The sequence below is a fragment of the Diplodia corticola genome (genome assembly GCF_001883845.1).
Source record: "Diplodia corticola strain CBS 112549 chromosome Unknown scaffold33, whole genome shotgun sequence".
Taxonomy (NCBI): Eukaryota; Fungi; Ascomycota; class Dothideomycetes; order Botryosphaeriales; family Botryosphaeriaceae; genus Diplodia; species Diplodia corticola.
Window position 1 is genome coordinate 50,515 of NW_017971512.1, and position 14,006 is coordinate 64,520.

General features: G+C 57.3%; 3 protein-coding genes across 3 annotated transcripts; 1 reads left to right on the plus strand and 2 right to left on the minus strand.

The window, feature by feature from the left end:
• Positions 1–654: 654 nt before the first annotated feature.
• Positions 655–2,689, plus strand: BKCO1_3300020 (mfs transporter; the record flags this gene model as incomplete). Its single annotated transcript, XM_020274516.1, has 5 exons — positions 655–731; positions 782–955; positions 1,009–1,236; positions 1,284–1,962; positions 2,084–2,689. 5 exons carry the CDS (start codon positions 655–657, stop codon positions 2,687–2,689), a joined length of 1,764 nt encoding a protein of 587 aa, XP_020129433.1.
• A 2,822-nt stretch (positions 2,690–5,511) lies between these two features.
• BKCO1_3300021 (uncharacterized protein) lies at positions 5,512–7,017 on the minus strand (the record flags this gene model as incomplete). Its single annotated transcript, XM_020274517.1, has 5 exons — positions 5,512–6,190; positions 6,273–6,404; positions 6,492–6,714; positions 6,789–6,875; positions 6,963–7,017. The coding sequence occupies 5 exons, from the start codon at positions 7,015–7,017 to the stop codon at positions 5,512–5,514; spliced, it is 1,176 nt and encodes a 391-aa protein (XP_020129432.1).
• Positions 7,018–9,577: 2,560 nt separating this feature from the next.
• On the minus strand, positions 9,578–10,051 carry BKCO1_3300022 (f-box domain-containing protein; the record flags this gene model as incomplete). The annotated part of the gene is made up of 1 exon (XM_020274518.1): positions 9,578–10,051. The coding sequence occupies one exon, from the start codon at positions 10,049–10,051 to the stop codon at positions 9,578–9,580; it is 474 nt and encodes a 157-aa protein (XP_020129431.1).
• Between the last annotated feature and the right edge of the window lie 3,955 nt (positions 10,052–14,006).

Genomic DNA, 14,006 nt, shown 5'->3' on the forward strand with positions numbered 1-14,006 from the left:
AATTGGCCGTGAAGGAACAGGCCGATAGAGATTCTGAGATGTTCAGGTTTCAGCAACGCTTGAGCAATCGTATCCAGGTATTCAGGACCCGTTCACTATTCACCCATCACCATTCTTACAGGGGTGCAATGTGGGTAGAGGGAGCATCTCAGACATGCCTTACTGCACGCTTGCTTTCTTAGTTACATTCATGCTTTTCCGTAGGCATGTTGCTCGAAGCTCTACACGATGGTGCTTTCGGTACTGGAAAAATGGTGAGGATGAAGTGAATTTGAGAATTCTTGCTCACTGCGTCCCGGCGCTCTGCAGAGTCTGGTTTTGTGGCTGCGGTGGTGTAGTTGCACAGGCATACCCAAAATCCAAATCCATGGTAACTGATGACATAGCATGATCCTGGGTCCGGAAGGTGAGTGTCCGAAGCCACTATAGGCTGACGTAAGCGTTAGAGGGGGCGACAAGCTTTGATCTACGAGGCGGCCCGGCGGCTGGTATCGGTGGATCCCTGCATTACCGTAGCGATCGTGCTTACCTATTGCGTGGTCGACTTCGCCTCTACCGGCGTGCGGTCTCTCGGCCGGGACACCGCCTGAACATTAAGAAGGTCGCGTCGTCCGGTGCCTGACCAGGCTACAGCAACCTCCAATTCCCACAACCATGGCAATATTCCAGCAACTGAAGGCCATGCCCGATAGCATGGCGGGCTGCAACCCGAACTACATTTTGGCAGTTGTGTGAGTCCAAGAGTCAGGTGCCGTATATGCTTTCTGGCTGACGCTTGTAGGTGCTCTGCCATGTTTCTTGACCTAGCAAACCTTAGCGCCATTACCATCGCCCTTCCCACCATCCAAGAGAACTTTGACGTCGATGTCGCCAACTTGCAATGGATGATCTCGGCCTACGCCTTGACTTTCGGCGGCTTTCTGCTGCTGGGTGGCCGCGGAGGCGACATTTTTGGGTGAGTGCGTCTCTGCCTCTTTTTCCAAAATCCCGCGCTGACCCATCTCACAGCCATCGCCGAGTCCTGCTGTTTGGCATGACATTTTTCGCGCTGTTCAGTCTGGTCTGTGCCCTCTCACCCACCTTCATAGGGCTTGTCATCGCGAGAGCCTTCCAAGGAATCGGCGCTGCATTTACAATCCCGCCCGCCCAAGCCCACGTTGCTCTGTATTTTACAGAGCCAGCTAAAAAGGCCAAGGCCTTGGGCATCTGGGGCGCCGCAGGGTCTTTGGGCTTCATGTATGTATCTTGACTCCAACTGCCTCGCACCACTGACTCGCAACCAGCATCGGCCTCATCCTGGGAGGCGTTCTAACAGCCTTCTTCGGCTGGCGCTGGATCTTCTGGATCTCCCTCATCATCTCCGGCCTCGTCATCCCAGCAGCCTACCTCATCCTCCCCCGCCCGCCCTCAAGCCGCAACGCCGCCACCACCCCACCACCACTTCCTCCTCCCTCCTCCGAAGCCCCCGCAACCAACGACGACGCACCGCCCCCGCTCCCGCCCAAGAAATTCCTCCACTCCCTCCACGCCCGCCTCACCCGCTTCGACGCCCTCGGCATCTCCCTCGGCATCCCAGGCATCCTCCTCCTCACCTTCGCCCTCAGCTCCGCCAACGCCATCGGCTGGGCCAAGGCCCCCATCCTCGCGCCCCTCATCCTCTCCGTCGCGCTCCTCGCCCTCTTCATCCACCACGAGCGCTCCGCGCCGCACGCCATCCTCGCCCCGCACCTGTTCCGCACGGGCCGGGGTCGCCGCTCCTTCGCGCCCACCCTCGTCCTCGCCGTCCTCACCTACGCCGTCCGCCAGGCCTGCACGTATTTCCTCACCGTCCAGCTGCAGCAGCCGCCCTTCGCCCACACCGCCATCGAGACGAGCGTGCTGTTCGTCCCGCTGGGAGTGACGGCGCTGGTGTGCAACACGCTGGCCGGACGCATGGTGCCGCTGCTCGGCGCGCGCGCTATGGTGAGTAGTCTAGACCGACCCCCCCTTGCAACCAATCCTCCTCCGTCCCGCCCCCTTCCCTTGCCCCACGCTGACCTCCCCTCCCCTCCTCTCCTCGACTAACTCAACTCATCCACCCCAGTTCATCCTCGGCTGGGCCCTCGCCATCCCGGGCATCGCGCTCTTCGCACTCACATCCGGCCCGGATAAATACTGGCGCACGACCTTCCCCGGCATGGTCCTGTACATCGCCGGCATCGGCGCCGTCTACGTCGCCGCCAACGTCGTCGTCGTCACGGGCGCGTCGCGCAGCGACCAGGGCGCCGCGGCGGGCGTGTTCAACGTCGCGCTGCAGGTGGGCGGGTCGGTGGTGGGGTTGGCGGGGTTGACGGCCGTGGCGGAGGGGGTGGGTGGGGGTGGTTCTGGTGGGGGTGCTGGGAGTAGTGGGAAGGGTGGGGTGATTGCTGAGGAGGGGTTTAGGGCCGTGTATTGGGCTTGTGTGGGGATGTGTGTGGTTGGGTTGGGGGTGAGTGTGTTTGTGGTGGAGGTGCCGAGGGAGTTGCGGGGGAGTGTGTGGAGGAAGGGGGAGGAGGAGGGAGAAGAGGGGGCGAGGAGGGAGGGAGGAGGAGGGGAAGGGGGAGGGACGGCGGCGGCGGATGGGGGCGGCGGTCGTCGTGGATCGATGTCCGTGGCTTCGTCGCAGTATGAATTACAGCCTGTAGTGGTGCGGGCATCGCGGGAGGAGTAGTGTAGGGGGGTAGGTTGCTGGGCTGGGGTTTGTAAGTAGACGGGGAACGTCGGCACTGCCCTGGGCGTTGGAGGCAAGTGACTGACTGCACTTTCGATCTTCACCGAATGCGAAACGGACATCTTGATTGCTTCCAGGAGGCAGAGGCCGAGAGAGAAAGAACTCACGCGTTCGGAATGGCTGTTGGGCGAGCGAGAGCGCAAGCTGGTATTTGTGATCTTACTGCACGTGTATGTATCTGTTGGACGGTGATCGCAGGAAGTCACATGAGGACATAATTGGTTCTGGATTCTATATCGAGTTCTTGCCTGTCTGATCGATGCGCTAACCCACCTTTTTTGTTTTTGCGAAGGTCGAACCTGATCTTGCGTTGTGAATCGTCGTGTCTTGGGAATCATATTGCGATTAGAGCATCGGTCGGGAAACGCGCGGATTTTAACCTAGACACCACCACGGCTCTGCTCCTGGCATCCTACAGTGGCCAAAAGACTATAGTAAAAGAGAGCGGGCCAAGCATCAAAGGAGACGAAGAGGACTAGCTTGGCAGCAATTATCGAGTTGCCCCAACGCCGCAGCTACCCGACGATGCCTTTTCCAGAGACAAGATCGACCTACCTACTCAGAGCTTCTAATTCGAGTTAGCACTGATGAAGTAATTTAGCGAAAACAATGGGCGAATTTTAAAAAGACAAAACCTATATGGCTATATCATAACCGCCACCGCGCAAACCACCATCCATCATTGCAGCCATCGGCCGTGGAGGATCCAGCAATTAATCACCTTCTGCAAGAACAAGGAATCCCGCACGTCCGTGGTACCCACGTAATGTTGGAAGCGTCAAACCCGTACGGTAATTGCTGAAGGCAATCCGTGTCTCACCTCCAACCCTTCCAAAACAATCTCCAAGAGCCGAATAAGGCAAATTCATCGCGAACCCGGTGAGAACAAAGATGAGACCGACCAAAGCGAGAGCCCATCTCCCCCGCCTCCTTGGCGATCAATTACACCACAAACCGCTGGCCCCATCACGGGCATCAAGGAAGGCAGTCCCGAATCGCACACCGAACACACAACACCATCAATACTCGACGCCCGGCCGGCCGGCCGGCCACCCGTCCGCCCGCCGACGGTGGAGGAGGTAGTATCTGACCAACCGTTTCGTCATCAAAATAGATTAAAAAAAAATAGCGACAGGACATGATCTACACACCTACCCCGACATTGTTCTTGCTCGATCCGTGTGTAGCAGCCTCAGCGGCGGCGCGCGGGCGGGAGCCAGGAATCGAAGGCAGAAGAAAAGAAGGGGAAAAAAAAATGCGCGCGGGATCCTGCGGAGTACACCGAATCCTTCAGAGGCTTGTTCCTCCCACCAGACGGGAACTCTAATGAGAAAAGCAACAACACAGACTTACGTACGCACGCCCCAGCGCACAACACCAGCGCTGATCACAAAGCGAAGCCGTGGCGTTGCGTATCGTGCAACGACTCACACCTAGGGGATTGGGAGTTGCAGAAAAAAAAAAGAAAGAAAGAAACTCAATCCCCTTCCACCCCGGCAATGATGTCAAACGCAGAGCACCTACCCAGTTACCGCGGGGGGGGGGGATGGATGGATGGATGATGACGAACGAATGGGCCGGTCTGGACCTGCAACCCTCCCTCAATCTTCTTTTTTTCTTTTTTTTGTTTATCGCTGCGACAATCAGAAGGGAAGGAAGGAAGGAACCAAGCCAGGCCAGCGGTACGGGCGGTACGGGCGGCTCCGACGAACGACGTGGGGAACGCGGATCATACGCCGGGGTACGTCTCGCTCGCCCTCTAGGTATGTGCGTGCGTGTGCGTGTTTCGGAAGTGCGCGCGGACGGGTAGGAATCAGGTGTTTCACCGCGGGAAGGAAGAAGGAAGGAAGGGCCCTAGGAGGGGGGCGTGGCATGCATGCATGCATGCATACGCGTAAAAAGGTACCACTACTGATGCCGCCTTGTGACGTCGTCGACGTATGTACATACGTCCGGGCGGGCTTTTGCGATAATCATAATGGCGGGGGTGGGGGAGGGGGGGACAGGGGAGTTTTGATGGACCGGGAGGAACGGAGAAATAGAGAAAAAGGAATCATAGAGCTGAGAGGGCGAGGGGCAGCGAGCTATTGACTGTGGCGGTGGCTGGCATTGTTGGTGGTGGAGGGGGTAAGGAAACGTGAGGGACGGACAGGGATGGAGCTCCTAATTGCCGCTAGAGAACTAGCACTGAACTTTGCTGGTGTCCGCCGAGCTCCTATACGTACCTGCCTAATCTTGGTAAGAGTGACTGGGAATGCGTTTGAGAGCTGCATGTGTGTGCCGCACACGTAGGTGATGAGAGACGTCAGCAGCCGCCGACGCACGTGAGGTGGAATGAATGTAATGGCCAAATCTTCTACGTGAATCATGATTGCAAGCACTGGTTACTCATCTATTGCTAAACGCGAGGCAGAGCGGAACTGTCGTATTAACTTGCGGAAACGTGAAATGGTGCCTCTACATGCGAAAAGTGATTGCTCAACGCCGGCTCAATGAAGGACAACAGGATGAAAAAAAAAAAAAAAGCCATGTTCGCTCGGCGTACCCAAACCACCAAAGAAGAACGCCCTGCCATAAAAGACAAAAACCCGCGCCCCAATGCTTCATCCCAGGGTATATGCGTATCTCAAAAATGAAAGCACGCTCCCGAATCCCATCCATGACTGCATCATCATCAGGCAACTTTTTTGCCCCAAAAAAACGCTGCAAGCCCAAAGGGGGGGAAAACACCAAGAATCGACAACTCATCTTCCCCCATCACATCACATCCTCCTCCCACCACCACCACCACCAAGCTCCACATCCACCCACTTCCCCCCATCACTCTCCTCCACCTCCACCTCCCCATCCTTCAAAAAACTCCCCTCACTCCTCTCCCTCGTCAACGTCCTCACGCTCCCACCATCCGTCGTCGTCATCGTCGCCGTCACCACATCCACCCCCGTCTGCACCTTAATCACGCCCTCCTCGACCCTCTCCGCCGTCAACCGCTCCTCGCTCCACCCGCTCTCCAACAGCATCGTCCCCAACCCGACGACGACGTTGTTCCCGCCCCCCCTCTTCTTCCCCCCCGCCGCCGCCTCCCAGCCCGCCACCGCCCTCGCGTACCGCTCCCTCCTCTCCTCCTCGGACACGCCCGCGCCGTCCTGGACGTACGACGGCAGGCGCGCCTGCTGCCGCTGCTGCCTGCGGCGGCGCCTGGACTCGTCGTCGTTGTTCTCCGCGCCGCCGGCGCCCGAGTAGTACTGGCTCGCGAACATCCTCAGCGGGCGGAGGACGTGGACGAGCAGCGGGTGCAGGGTGATGAGGCAGGCGCAGACGATGACGACGGCGAGCTCGACGGCGGACCAGAGCGCCGGGATCGGGTTGTAGTGGGTGGGGTCGGGCGTCTGGGTGAGGAAGCGGAGGTAGTAGAGGCGGATGATGGAGGTGACGCAGCCGCTGGAACACATGGACGTCGACGTTAGCGGCGGGGAGGAGAGGGTTGGGGGCAGGAGGAGGGAAGGGAAGGGATCGTGCTTACAAGCCGCCGAGGGCGAAGGTGAAGGCCAGGATCCACTTTTTCTTGCTTTCGAGGTTCATGTTCACGATGGTGGGGAGGGGGATGATGACGATGGCGAGGTCGGTCGCGATGGCCATGGCGCAGTGGAGGTACCTGCATGTCAATCGTCAGTCGATCGTCAGTCCGCGGGGCGTTGAGGAAAGGGAAAAAAAAAAATCCTGCGTCGCGTGCTGCACATACCAAATCGCCAAATAGTTTATACATTTCCCCGGTATTGTCGGGTTCCAAAATTTCTCGACGGGAGTGCAGGCGAAGATGCCGCCGAAGAAGCAGACGAGGCAGCAGGTGACGATGAAGCCAACGGTGGCCCACGAGGCAACAATCGTTTTGGTGCCGACGAAGACGCGGATGTATTGGATGAGGATGGAGATTTTTGCGAAGGCGACGCCGGTGAGGTAGATCCCTGGAGGGGCGGTTAGAATTAAATTTTTCTCATGTCGAAAAGTACTGAATGCAAAAGGAGAAAAAAGAACTTACATGTTGATACCCAGAACCACTCCATCTGCTTCGCCAACTTCGGCGGAGGGATGTCCTGGATGTGATCGCCCAGTCCGTACTTGTATTCTGCGCACAAGTCTCTGTAAGCGAATTGCGCGTGACGGAGGAGGAGCGAGTACTGATGGATCCCCCGAATGTCTGAATGAGACTTACGTTGGACGTATATGGGACATAACGCGATGGCGAAAAACAAGGCAAGAACGACCATGTTGTCGTCCCAGCCAGGATGCCGGCTGACCCAGAAACGCGTGTAGACCCGTAATGCGACGAACACAGTCGCAATTCCCGCGCAAACAAAGCAACCCACCACTGCATCATGCCCGGTGGTCATGGTACCAGAGTCCGGGAGAGAGATAGGGGAGAGGGGAGAGGAAAGAGAGTGAGAGTGTGAGGGCGGACGAAAGAGGAAGGGTAACGATGGGCTGAGACGAAGGTTAATTCCCAACAATGGATGACGGACTGCCGACGACGACCATTAAGCCGTCGAAGAAACAAGGCGACGGGCGGGCGGACAGAGTATGATGAAGGAATCAGTGTTGGTCAGGGTACCGACAGCCATCAACCCTGTGGAACAGCAGGCCTCCGTAAAGCCAGGGGCACCTTTCGCCTCATGAAGACAGACGAAAACGGCCGACAAGCTCGATGTCAGGCGAGTCGAAGCCCAATAAGCCACCAAAAGGGGACCCTTAACCCCCACAACGCCGTTCGGGTGCGATGAGGAGGCCCGGCGGATTGCGGGCTTGCGCCAGCGCGGGCGGGAACGAGGCGACGGCGTCGAATCACGCGAGTGGATGACAACGAGGCTGCAGGCGATCACAGATAGCGCGGTTCCCACGTGGTGGACGGGAGAGCTTGGACACGATGCTCAAAATGGCAAGTATGGAGCACGGATGGCGGCGGCCTATTGCGCGAGAAGAGGCCTGTTCCTGGGGCAGCCGTCGATCGAGGAAGCGCTTGGAGCATCACGGGTACTCGCATGGTTCGTTTGGACGATGACGGGCCAGGCGGGTCGCGCAAGATGGGGGGTGGGAGGCGCCGGGATGTGGAGAGCTGGATTCGGAGAATCTCGTCGGGGAAACGTTGACATTCAGTTTGTATTTCGCCATGTGCGGGACCGCATCGGCCATCGATACAAAGTTGAACCGACCGTTGGCTTCTGGTCAGCGTGGCGTATTTGGGCAAAAGCCTCCGTAGGAGTGGACTCCGGGGGGGCGTCGACGGGATCACGAAGTACCAGGCACGTTTCGTGTCTTCAGCTGTGAATCGTTCTTAATTAGGCGCCCGCTATACGGCCGCAAACGCTTAACGAACCCCAGTCAAGCGGGTGATTATCACCATCACGGTGCATTGCTGGCCTCGGCGCTACCCGTCTAGCAACAGCAGCCGTTCTTCAGCAGTGATGTGCAGGTGGCCCCAGAGAAAGGGTGCGGGCCAAGCTCCGGCCGGGGGAGTCGAAGTGCAGTTTGCCTGACGCTGGGGTTCGTTTTTAACTCGCAACCAGGGCTCGTCTTATGTGCTGATGGTTCGAAAGCCAGGTGCGTGCTGCAGCTAGAGGCTGGGCGAACCACAGGTCATTGAGGCGGGAAAAGCTCCGGTTGACGCCATTCGAGCGGATCGGCCGCCCCGCATCCACCACGACGCACGGGTCAGAGATGACGATTCGCTTCGATGGCCATAAGCGGCTGAGGCGCTGGAAACGGGGCTCGGAAAGTCGGCCGACTTTAGCGCGTCTGCTCCACAGGGGGGGCCTTGACGCGCCAGTGCTGTGCCGCGGATCGCTGCATGCAGCTTGGAGAGAGAGAGAGAGATCGAGCCGCGGGCGGTCCGTCATTGGAGGTGCATCGAAAGCGGCTTAGATTATTGCACGAGGCTGCTGCCCAACACTAAAGGAAAATTTGCCCGGTCTGCAGCAGAGTCGAGCCGTGTTCTACCGAATCTTGGCTCACAGGAAGAGACGGTTTGCAGACGCGGGCCAACGCTATCGGAATGCTTATTGTTGATCGACAATACACAGCAGTGCATGACTCGCGGAGGGAAATGAGTCTGTGACCGGTCCAAAGTGTGGCCGAGCCCATGGCCTAGTGTTGCAAGGCTGCAGGTCCATCCGCCAAGGACAGGGGAACGCTCCACACCACTGGAGTGCCACATATACCTGGCCAGCCGTCTCGCATAGAGGATTGCAACTTGCAACCCGCATGACTCGATGGGGCGGTCGGCCACTTCAGCTTGATTTGACCGAGCATGTCCTGCGCGCAAACCCGTCCGTATTCTGGTCTCTACTTCAGCGCGTTGGTGCGCCGGCCTGGAATCGCCTCAATGTTAGGTCAGTTGGGCACACGGAGGGAAGAGGTCCAGCCTACTTCCATGCGGACCCGGTCTTGGGGGATATTTGGCCAATGCCACATGCGGACATCAAGGTAGGGTCATATGCCTCGGCTTTCGCCGGGTAAAAGGACCCGGATTGTGGCAGCCGAGCGCCTCACAAGACTGGGTTGGAGCTTTTGATAAGAGGGGAGGAGAGTCTATCCAGGAATTCACCGGACATGCGGAACTCGATGGAAATGGTCGGGACAGATGGGAGCCCCGATCAGGCTGGACAGCGGGTTTGGGGAAGCCAGACAAGACCACGCGCCGGTTCACATCAACTGTGTGCTGGACGATCTGCCGTTTCGGAGGGAAACGGGGGTGGGTAAGGGTTCGATGGAGCCTCGACGGCAAAAGCAACCCACAAGACCAGAACACGGAGGATGCACACCGGCGGGAAATTGTCATTTGTGGGACTCGCGGACGGAGGCGAGGTACCACTTGGGGTCGTCCTCGGTGCAGGCACTCAGGGCGTGAAAGATGTAGGCCAGGGCCAGGGGCGACTTCATCAGCGAGTCGAAGCGGTCGGTGTCGAGGAAGGGGAAGCCCGAGTTTGTGCAGAAGTAGCAGTCGCTGTAGATCTTCTTGTTGCCGAAGACGCGCCAGAACTTGCGGTAGAAGATGGCGTTGTGGCGCCAGTTGCGGGCGCGGCGGTACGAGTCGGGCGACAGGCTCCAGCGGTCGGCGGCAGCGCGGCCGCAGCGGGTGCGCTGGAAGATGCGGTCGGCAATCAGCTTCTCGTGCGAGACGACCAGGTCGGCGAAGCGGCGGTTGACCTGGCGCAGGCTGAGCACGGCGTCGGGGGCGTCGATCAGCACCTGCAGCAGCAGCTCGTTGGGGAGGCTCTCGAGCGCGACGCGGGACCGCGCGGAAGACATGGCCGTGGGCAGCGGCACATAGGTGAGGTCGGAGGAGGCGGGATGCGCGGAGAGCGGAGAGCGGAGTACTTGAGGGCTGAACGAGGTCCACGTCGGAGACGCGACAGGTCCCGCCGTTACCGGCCGGCGTCCCCACGCTGCCGACTCACGTGGCCCGACGTCATACGACCCGCGCCCGCGCTTACCGTCCTGAACCTTCACCACACAGCTTCACCATCCGCTCGTGCCCGACTGTCGCGCTTACGCAGCATTCCTCATTCGTCTGCTCCGATGCCGTTCCCTGCTCCCTCGCCGGGCCGACGCGCGAATGCCCGAATCCTCGACGCGACCAATTCCGCCGGCCTCCAGCTCACCACCTCGCCGCACACCAGCTCGAGCAGAGGTTGGGCGTTGCTTTCACGACAAATCTCTCAACCGCCACACCGCAATCTGTGCAGATCACCGTTGGGCTGAGATGCTCTGTTGATCTTCCTCCTTCCGTCCCGACATCGGGTCCACAACCCGTCACGAGCTCTATGAAACTTGCTTTTCTCAGCCACATGGCACCTGGCTGAGAGCCTTGAACACCAAACATCTCTCGTCGAGACGACGACGCGCGCCCGCAATTTGTGTGAGCCCCGACTTGTCCCGAATCCACTCATGCAGACGCTCAAGTGCTTGAAAGCCAATGAAGCAAGCACTGTGCAATAGCCGCCGGGTAGCTACGGCGTTCGGATGCCCATGGGCCCGACCAACAGTTCCTGCCGTACGCGTGTCCATCGCTAGTACTTCGACGTGAAATAAAAGAGAGGAGAGGAGGAAGAGGAAGAGGAAAAGGCCTTGCGGGTTCTGCCATCGTTCGTCTGGTACCTGCGTGCGCCAAGCTTTGAGTCGTTAGTGGCATGATCGCTGTCCTTCTGTGGCTCAGCTATGCCCGTGCTCACACATCACGAGAGTTGAAAATCACCACTCTCAGTCTTTGCCAATACCTCATGCTCTCGAGCCGACTTACTCACATCGTATTCCGTTTCGGTGAGGCCCATCTGCTTGGACCCACGTTCCCAACAAGCCTACGTCACTTGCGATACCGTTTGATACAGTGCTCACAGACGGAGCAACGCTTGGCCCTGTAGAAACATGTGTCGGCAGTGCAGAGCGGTCCTCGTCGATGGCGGCGACTCTGTGAGAAGTGCGACGGAAAGCTTTGACCCGCTTTGCAGACGAATGTTTTTGCGGTACTGCAACTCGTAGAGAGTTGGCTCGCCGCTTGCATGCTTTTTGCTAGCCCCATATTCATTCCGTCCTTCGCCTGCTATCTCTCCCCTGGCCGGCCTTCACCGCTTTTTTTGAGAGTCGGGGGAACATGGGCTGGAGGGATGCGTTTCGCAATATAGCCCACCTTGCCCATTTCAAGCACTTCTTGCAGTCGGAGCCTGGAAGTACGGCATGGAGGCGCATAGGTACGAGGAGCGTTGTGGGCCGACTCGTTCTGGAAGTTTCGTTCGAAACGGAGAAGCTGCGTCTTGATTCGCCGTGAGATCGGGGCGAGACTTTTCTGGTTGCGATAAGGAAGAGAGCGTGACTGCCTGGCCAGGTGACTTCGGTGGGCAAGAGAGTGTCGGTGAATCCATCTCAAACGCTTATTCGATAGAAGCCATGGTTGGAAGATACGGAAAGGGCGCTGTGCATATGCGAACACGTCGAGCCCATCGAGATTGCATCCGGTGCACTGGCTCCTAAACCCTTTATATACGGAAACCGGGGTTGCTTGGAGGCCATGACATCTGTGACAAGGGGCCATGGCAGAAAAGTAATGACCGATGATGAGCCGACATCGATCGAGCCTGCGAGCCAGACACTTCGGCCCTGAACCAGAAACACGCCATATTTGTGGAGCCCCGGTCTTGGGATCGGCTTTCGAGGGGCTTTGCTCCTGGCGCAGCCAATCGAGTGATTGTTCGGCGAGGCATTCACGCACCCATCATCCGAAGAAGTTTGCGCTGCGGGTATACCATGAAACAGACTTCGACGGACCAAGGCTGGCCGGAGGTCGATCTGCTTGAGTCCTTCCGACTCTTCCGGATCCCCCTTAATAGAGGTTTCGAAGTTATTAGCGAAATCACGAGCAGGGCGTGGCTGTTGTTCGACTCTGACGTTTCATGCTACCTCGTTTCTCCGGACTGAGGTGTTCGCTCAGCCGGGAGCGGGGACCCCAACATCCCATTTTGTTGCCGTTATCAGATGACTGTGCATGGATTCAAGGGTCTGTCCAGACTAGGGCCGTATCTGTGGTAGGTAAAGGTTGTTGCGGGCAAGTGTCTTACTGTCAACCATTAAGGACCTTGGGGCGCTTTTATGGCCTTGTTCCGTGTCGTACTTGAACAACTTCATCAGGTAGCAATTATTTCTTACTGAATCTTCAACGCATTCATAGAAAGAATATATAGACACGCTCCACGTAAGACGTGCGTGCCGCAAATCGCGCGCGCTCATGAGCGTTGGAGCGGGAACCACACCGAGCCCGTCCCATAAACCCCAGTAGATCCATAGACCAATATTTTAAATGGCGGTGTGCCTATGTGACGTGTGTTATTCGCGGGAATCAAAACAAAGGGCCGGATTATTTGGACGCTTCGCGTCGACGCAGCCCGGTCGGTAGACCGCGTGTTATTGTCTGTTCCTCAAAAGGAAAAGTGGATCCCACACGAGCGGTGCAGCCTAATTCGTATTCATGATCGACTGCCTACTTTCCACGTTGCCATGGCAATGCATTACACCATGATTGCGGCCTTGAATCTCCGAGTACTAATTTTAATACCTGTAGGTATTTTATTCCTATCTTACAGCCTTAGAACGAATCTTTGAATGAATGTTTCTCTTGCTAAGAGAAGTAAAGATTCGTCTGGGATATCCTTTCACAAGAGTGCCATGTGCATGTCCCATCTTTCATAGCCCCGATTGCACGCGCCGCTGCGCCCTGCCCCCAACGGTCAAGGCCCAAATGCCCAGATTCCGCTTCATCATGCCCCAATCATCGCTTACAAAGATAAATTTTCTCCACCACATGCAGAAAGTGCGGTGAAAAGGCCGAACAACAGGCTCTTGTGCTCGAGTCTGCCTTGCCGCCTACTTTATTTCGTCAGTTGGTCAGGCGCTGCTGTGCCGCACAGCCCCAGCGCGTACAGAAGTAGGCGTCAGCTCCGTACGTCGCATCCTAGACCTAGAGCTGAAACACGCTTAATTCCGTTCGCTGGCCCGAATTGGATATCTTCTTCCCCCCGCCCCCACACACTCCTCCCTCCCCTTTTTTTTAGGCTTCCTCACGCGTAATTTTGGCGTTGGATGCATGGAGAAAAATTCTACAAGCTGTTCTTCTCTCACGCTTTCTGTCCTTCGAATCTCAAATATCATTGAAATGCTCTTTTGATGGTTTCATCCGGCAAATTGGCAGAAAATATGGCCTTGCTGCGCTGACTATTAGAAATTTGGGATATCAAGTTCGAGAGTCCACATTATTGCAGCGCCGCTCCCGCTCCGCCGCTCAAACCCGCGCAATGACATGTGCCAAGTCATACCAGGTAAAAAAAAAAAAAACGCGCCTGATGGTACCGGTTGGCAGGACTGCAGGGGCAGATGTGGGCGGAGGTAGGCCCGGACAGGTCGATAGCTCACAGGGCGGCCTCTCCTGAGATTCCGCCTCCGCATCTGCGACGCCCGCGTCCACGACTCCTCAACCGCATCTTCTGCGGAAGCCTGGGAACAGATCGGAGATAGGCAATATCTTCCGCCCTTCCCCCCGAACCTTATCTCCTCCCCCTGATCTTTGCTCCTAGTATTAATAAAAAGCACTCATTCAATACATTGACAAAAACAATCAAAAATCAATACTCCTCTGTCAACTATATACGGTCGTGACAGCCTCCCTCGACCTGCTGAGATGTCAGATGGCGCAAATTCAGAAACATCAAAATTTGAG